The sequence below is a fragment of the Triticum urartu genome, chromosome 3 (assembly GCF_003073215.2).
Source record: "Triticum urartu cultivar G1812 chromosome 3, Tu2.1, whole genome shotgun sequence".
NCBI classification, from domain to species: Eukaryota; Viridiplantae; Streptophyta; class Magnoliopsida; order Poales; family Poaceae; genus Triticum; species Triticum urartu.
Genome location: NC_053024.1, coordinates 8642847 through 8650842, shown reverse-complemented (window position 1 = coordinate 8650842; position 7996 = coordinate 8642847). Strand labels below are relative to the sequence as shown.

At 45.2% G+C, this 7996-nt stretch overlaps 1 protein-coding gene across 1 annotated transcript; it reads right to left on the bottom strand.

Moving 5' to 3' along the window:
- Positions 1–1501: 1501 nt before the first annotated feature.
- LOC125547585 (receptor-like protein EIX2) lies at positions 1502–4330 on the bottom strand. The gene has a single exon (XM_048711405.1). The coding sequence runs from the start codon at positions 4328–4330 to the stop codon at positions 1502–1504; it is 2829 nt and encodes a 942-aa protein (XP_048567362.1).
- Positions 4331–7996: the final 3666 nt, after the last annotated feature.

The window sequence follows — 7996 nt, the reverse complement described above, 5'->3', positions numbered from 1 at the left end:
ATCCGGTGCACCGGTAACACAAGAAGCTTCGGTGCACAAGATACGTCCTCAGGGGAGAAAACAACCGGGCTGGCTGGCCCATCACATTTTTTCCTATTGTTTTCATCTAAGTTTTTTTTTACTCTTTTGTTGTTTTTTAAGTGAAATTTATTTCGGCCTTTTGGAGGAGAAGAACATTAGTTTTTTAGAAGGTGATATTTTGAATATATGCAGATATGTTTTGAAACAACATGAACTATTTTTAAAAACTTTTTTCATTGCTGACAAACATGAACATTTTTTGAAAATTTCAGATTTGTTTTAGACATGTGAACATTTTTTTAACGCTAGAATTTTTGTTAGAAAATGCGAGAATATTTGAGATTGTGAAATTTTTGAAGTGCGGGCATTTTTTTAAATTTTAGATTCTTTTGAAAATCTGTACGAAATTTTGAAAATTCGGAAAAAAAAGAAAAGGAACAAAAATGTGAAAAACCAGAAAACACTGTAAAGGAAAACCGCAGAATCAGAAAGAAACCAGAGCGACCCTAAAAAAACCAAAGAAAGAAACCAGAGCGGAACCTTCTGAAAGGTTTCCAAAACTGGTAAAACCAGAAGGTACCACGCTGGTAGACCGGATGGTGGGTCAGCCAATCTGCTCTCTCGCTGTCACTCCCGTGTGTGTGTGTGATTGTCTTGTAAATTTTCTGACGCGAGCGAACTTTAGAGGTGTTCGACGTGAAACTAATAGTGTTAGGGTATGCTGACTCCAACTGCTCGCATACGTCCGGACAACATGTTCCGTTTTTCGAAAGTCATCCAACTCGGTTCTTTTTTCCGTAAACCAGAAACAAAGTGAGAGGCTTTGCGGGCGTCCGGACCACTGTTACGCCCACTCCCGACTATATCACTGTTACGTCCGGACCACCATTTTTTCTAAAAGTAATAGTGGAGGATGGGTTTAGGACCAGACCACATTTTTTTCTTTCTAAATGTTCGAAATGTAATGAATTTTGTCTGGTTTATATAAAAATTCTTCGTCTTTGTACGAATTTCATCCTGTTAGTTTAAATAATGGTTGAAATATGTGCAGACAGCGTTGGATGGCCGGCTCTTGCATCCGTATTCGCCTGTTTGCCGACGGATGCCGGAGCTAGTTTGCGGGTGAGTGTTGTAGATGCCCTTAGTCACAAGCTAAGCTACAACTGCTCGTACTTGTATTGAGACGGCGGTGTGGCTGCGTTCAGGCGCGGACGACATTGTAAGCATGTGCGCTCTGGATCACTCTGATAAGTTTATTCATTATGCATGAACTTTTTTTTTTGCAGGTCATTATGCATAAACTTGTACATAGCGAAGGTAATACCAAACTTGGTCGACTGGGTACATTAGCCCGGTGCCTTGATTACATACATGTTTATTAATACACTTGTACAATACTTACATCAGATGATACTACATCATAAAATTCCCACACATGACAGCATATACCAAAGAAAAACAGTGATAGAAATATCACGTTCTACCCATCTTTGCTTGTCCAGGAAGCCCAACTAACAGCCACCTTCACATAAACTCGGTTGTACAAGCTGTCACAGAATGAGAACCAGAAAATTCTCCATTTCCTCTTGAACAAGAAGGTGCAGAAGACTACCCAGAGGCCCATTACATATCCAGAGCTCATGGCGATGTAAAACGAGATCATATTGCCCGCATCTTCATGATGTTCCGGAGTAGCTGGAATTAACTCAATTCCTGGACATTTCTTGGGGATCGTGGAACCACAAAGACCAGGATTGCCCACATAAATATACTCCTGGTCATCAAGTGTTTGAAGCTGATTCCCAGATGGTATCTCTCCACTCAGATTGTTGTAGGACAGGTTCAAGTGACTCAATGATGTGAGAGCCGATAAGCCTGTAGGGATTTTACCGAACAATTCATTATGTGATAGGTCAAGAGACTCGACTTGCACCAAGGCGCCAATCTTCTCAGGAATTTTTGCACTGAGGGCATTCCATGATAGGTTCAGGCTCTTCAGCGCCACAAGTGCGCCGATCTCTTCAGGAATCTCTCCTGTGATATTGTTACACGACAAATCAAGATTTACCATGTATATGACTTCTCCTGTATATAATCTCTCTTGGCCTTTTGTGACTATTGTGAAATTCTCTGTGTAGTCAACGTCAGAGCGATAAACAACATCTTCAAAATTGAGTACTCCATTAAATTTATCAGATTTATCTCTGCTTAGAATCATCCTCGTGCAGTTAACAATAGATTTTGGTATGCTTCCTGACATATTGTTGTTGGAAAGGTCCAAATATTGAAGATTAGCTAGCTTTGTGAGCCCCAAAGGAATGTGGCCATGAAACATATTAGATCTCAACCGCAAGAATGCCAAAGATGGCAACTTCTCCCCAATCCATGATGGCAAAGTCCCAAAGAATTTATTGTGTGCGAGATCAAGAAATATGAGGTCGGGACAATTTTTGAGGAATAAAGGAAAAACACCAGAGAGGTTGTTGTTTCTTAAGCTTAGATTACTAAGACTTAAACTTTCTGTGTTTTTAGTGGATTGATTGACTATGCAATCAGGAGCTGACCCAGTGAGCTCATTTCTTGATAGGTCTAATAGTTTCAGTGATGTCAACTTGCACAGAGATGATGGAATGGTGCCAGAGATTGAGTTGCCAAATAGAAGAAGTACTTCAAGTAGTGGCGTTCCAAATTCCAATGGTAGCCCTGATAGTTTGTTTGTACTAAGATCCAAGTAGGTTAGGTTAATAGGAAGCTTAGGAATTGGACCACTGAATTGATTGGAACTGAGATCCATTGCGGATGTCCTCATATATTCCATCATAGATGGTAGAAAACCACGAAGTTGATTTTGTTGCATTCTAACCGAGTCCAACGAGGAAACCATTATCCAAAACCAATCCGGAACTATGTCGGAGATGCTTGCATTTGAGATGTCGAGGTATATAGGTGTTTGCCACCGTAGCCACATCGGAAATTTAGGTCCGAGTAGGCACGACCGGAGTCCAATCATTGTCAGATTAAATGGAGGAAGCCAAATTGAATTCACTGTGATGGCTATTGAATTACCTGACAACAACAATCTCTGCAATCTTGCTAGGTTTGATAAATGACCTTCATGTATAACACCATCCAGGTAGTTGTTCATTAGGTTCAATGCAGTTAGCTTTCTGAGCTCTCCTATCCATAGCGGCACCTGACCTGTGAGTTTGTTTCCACCAAGATAGATAAAGGTCAGATTGAGCCAGGATTCTTGCAGCTTGGTTGGTAGGCTTCCTGTCAAACTGTTGTTAGATAGATCCAAGGCTGAAAATTTATTCCATGAACAAGAAGGCAACCGTTGAAAGAATTCCGTTATGCTTCCATTGATACCGGCATCATGTATAAACAATGTTTCCAAGTTACAAAGTTTTTTCAGGTTTGACGGTATCATGCCCACAAGATTATTATGTGACAGATAGAGCTCTACCATGGAGGTCATATTCCCAATCTCGTCAGGAATTGGACCACTAAATTGACTCCATGAGATATCAAGCAACTTAAGGCTAGTCAAGCCCCAAAACCAGTTGGGTGCTAGACGCTTTGGGGCAAGGTTGAAGGAAATGTCGAGAGTTTCAAGAGATGTCAGGTTTGAATGCACAAGAGAATCAGGACTGTTGTTAAGTTGGCAGCTAGTAAGAAGAAGAACTTTGAGGGAAGGAAGCATATTCACGACTGGCAACCAGTTCGGAATGGTGCTGAGGTTCACAGAGCTCAAGTCCAGGTGTTCAAGGGAAGATAATCGCGACAACCAGGTGATATCCGTGGAGTATGTGTCGGCGTTACCACCAAGACTCAAGTAACGTAAGTCGGTGAGATTACCCAGCTGTGGTGGTATCCTTCCAACAAAGCCCGAGCTGGACAGGTTTAGATACCTCAAGTGGTGGAGAGACGGCAAAGTCTCTGCTAGCTGAAAGCCGCTAAATGAGTTGCCGCTGAGGTCGAGGTACCTTAGACGTTCTAGACCAGCCAACGAGGAGCTTATGTTGCCTCCTAGATAGCTGTCATAGGAACCTTGAAGATCGAGCTTGATGACATGGCTGGTTCTCTTGCTGCAGCGGATACCCTTCCATCGGCAGCAGTGGTCGCCCTGCCACGTCGAAAGGCGGTCTGCAGGGTCCGACAAGCCCGCTTTGAAGCGGACAAGGGCGGATCTCTCACTCACAGCACAACTGCCCGTGTTGTTGCCATGGGCTTCAGTGGAGCTGGTTTGTGTGAGCAGGAACGAGGCTATAGCTAGTTGCACGCACAAGCATCTAAGGACGATGCTCATTGTGTTTAACTTTGTAACAGAAACAACTTTGTATGACTTTGCCTATGGCGACTTTGTTGTTCGATACTGCTATATATAGCACAGCCTAGCCAGTATGGTTTGCTGTCGAAGTACCACCTGTGAAAACTGTAGTATGGCTGAATATTGTTGTTGTATTGATCTGACCCTTGTGTAAAGTATATATAGAAGTATAAGAGAGGTAGAGAGTTGGAGTACAAGACAAGTTACACGTGGTCTAAACTAATTCTATCTCTATCTCCTTATCTCTAACTTAAACCCAATTATATTTCTAACACCACCTCTGTACCAAAATACTTGTCGTTTGAGAAAACCAGTACTAGTTCCCTAGCAACAAGTATTGTGGTACAGAGGGAGTAGCATGCATGCATGCTTTTGGTCTCACGTCATGCAGGATTCATGCTTGTGTGGACAGAACTCTCGAGTTTTTCCTAATGAATACATCTTTGTTTCAACGTTCGACGAGACTGGGTGAGGGCTGATTATCGTAAGTGTTCGTCACCTTTGACAACTGACCTGAAAATACACCACAAACAAATTTCATGGTCAGACCTGTAGACTCGAGTCAAGTCATCTTGGGTGGCCTGGCTTGAATAGATGCGTTCGTCCGTTTCTTTGTTTCTTCCACGATGAATACGTAAAGTGCGTGAAATTCCAAGTGAGTCGAAGAGTTCAACTGTACAACACACACACAACTAACGAATTAGATCGTGAGACCGTCTCGAGATTTCCAAGTGCTCTAGAACTGCCACAATAGTCACGTCATAGAAAAAATTGGTTCATGTGAAACGTGCCGTGCAGAATTCAGTTGGACCAGACATTCTTTGCATCATCGTATGCCCTGCATTCTATTCCTAGACTCGCTGTGGTATTTCTTGACAACACGGTTTAGGTGGCGCTTCTGTGTACCAAGTTTTCTTTTTCTTTCAAAAAAGGATAATATATTAATATCAAGCTGATATCAAGTGCTCCCTCCATCTCATAATATAAGAACTTTTTTCAACCTATCTCATTCTTATATTATGGGATAGGTTGAAAAAAGTTCTTATATGGGATAGGTTGAAAAAAATTCTTATATTATGGGACGGAGGGAGTACATCTAGCCTTTGCAACAATACAATGTCAAAATTAATCAAGACATCAAGGATGCACATAAAAAGGAAAAGAAAAAAAGACACCAAATGTCATGGTGCAACAACCGACGACATGCAGTACCAAACATCAACATCAACTGCCATCTTTGACAACATATGGACTTCGATAGAGATTCTTTGGAAGCAACACATCTAGAAAGGTAATGACACACACGCACAAGCTCCGTTGTCGTCTGATCCAACCATCAATGGTTTTCATTCCGAAGAGTAGGTCTGAATAATATCCAAGCAATGCCTTTAATAAAGGCACAACCCTTAAGCATTTCCATTGTCAGGTAGAACCAAATAAGGACGGAGCATGCAATGGTGAGAAGGAAATTAGAGCACCATACTCAGCTTTATTAGCTGATTGTTTTCAAGTGGCTCATGAAATACCAACCGTGAAGTTCATGTACTGTCTTAGAGAAGCAAATACATTTAGGTAGACATGCGTATGATATGCAGTTAGAGTTCTCTTGGGAGGATGAGCCTCCAGGTTTTCTATTACCGCATGTAACGAAGTATGTAATTTTTCAGTTATGCAATAAAGTGCCAATAGATTTCAAAAAAAAGAAAGAAGGACGGAGCGGCTACTCAGGGCATCTACAACGGGGGACTCCTATACAAGCGCTTGAGTAAATTGCAAAAAACCGCCACAATTGAGGACCCTAATTCAGAAAACGACCACCATTCAGTTTTTTTTTCAAAAAACCGCCACTATTGTGCTGATAGTTTTCAGAAAACACTAATTACTCAGATAAACACTTGCTGACTGTAAAACTGACAGATAGGTCCCACCGTAAACGATGACTTGGCAACTGAAACTAACGGCGTTTGACTGAAGTTTAGTTGACCGTTAAAATAGACATGGGCCCGTCTTATCAGTGTGATCTTTCTCTATATCGATCTAATTAAAAAATACGTACAGCTCGGCCACAGCGTTCTCCTCCCGATCCCGATCCACACGACAGCCGCCACCGCCGCTCCGATCCGGAAGAATCCCGCGCCGGACCGCCGGTCGCCGCCGGCGAGTCAACCCGCCGCCGCCCCGCCGTTCTTGGGGACTCGAGCAGCAGCGGCGGCCACGCACGGGCGTGCGAGCAGCAGCACCGGCCGCGCACGGGCGCCAGCAGCGAGAGTAGCCATGGCCGCGCACGGGCGCATGAGCACCAGCACCGGCCGCGCACTGGCGCGCGAGCACCAGCCCCGACTGCCCACGGGCGCGCGAGCATCAGTACCGGCCGCGCACGCCGTCTCCTCCAGAGCATGGGCGCGAGCAGCGGCATCGTCCGCGCGCCATCCCAACAACGCCATCGGACAGCTCGCCGGCGCGGAGCTGGGAGGCTCGTTGGCCGGTAGTCGGGCTGGCCGGAGCCGGCAGGGCCGTACTTGTTCGGAGGCGCCTACCAAATCGAGGTCATGCTGGGATCGACAGCCGACGCGATGGCCATGGCCCTGCTCTGCCTCCGGTGCGTGCCGGGATTCCCGAGGGCGTCGAGAGCACGGCCGAGCTCTCCCCGAGGGAGCCGCCAAGGTTGCTCTCTCCATCGTCTACAGCGCGGGGGCGGTGAGCTGGACGTGTGGCGAGCACAAGCACCGGCGGCGAGCAGCAGCAGTACGCAACATTGGGGCAGCGGCCAGCGGTATGCACCGGCGGCGAGCAACAACAGTACGAAGCGTTGGGGCAGCGGCCGGCGGGATGCACCGGCTGCCAATCTGGTGCGGCTGCTATGTGGTTGCTGAAATGCCAAGGAGGCAGAGGAGAGGTTGACCACCACTTTTTTTTCTTCGAATTATGTCCACTAGCGACGTTAACTCGTTCCGGCCACATGGCACCTGACAATGGGACCCAATGGTCAGATTTTTTGTCAAACGTGTCTAATCCAGTGATCAGCGTTTTCTGAAAATTGTCAGCATAATGGTGGTGGTTTTTTGAAAAAAAACTGAATGGTGGTCGTTTTCTGAATTAGGGTCCTCAATTGTGGTGGTTTTTTGCAATTTACTCCAAGCGCTTAGAGAGATAAAATAATTTAAAGAATCACCTAAGAGTCCTTGGCTACAAGACTTGACGCAATAGTAGGCGCTAAAAACTCCACCAGTTACGCTAATCTAGGTGTCGGTGGACACACCTAGATTTAGCACCAACGTACACTTGTAACCAAGGCATCGAATCTCCGAGTGTCTGCAGTGTGAGGTTATGGCGGTACCGTTCTCTCTCGTCACTTGATGTGTGACCAGTATCATGTTGTTGAAACCGCAGCCATCTCTCATTCTCGGCTAGAGGTAAAAGAAGACACAAGACACAAGAAATTTCAGGCCGGCGCACGAACGCACCATGAGCGCACGCATGCCCTAATCGTCTTTATCTTTTCAATGGCTACATGGCTGACTTGAAGAGTTACAAAGGGTTATATGTGCACTCACACGATGCAGCCCACCTCCCCTAAACTGGCGTACGATCCGCTCGCCTGACCCACGCGCACGACGCGGCCAGCTTCCACGAGATTGCACCGGC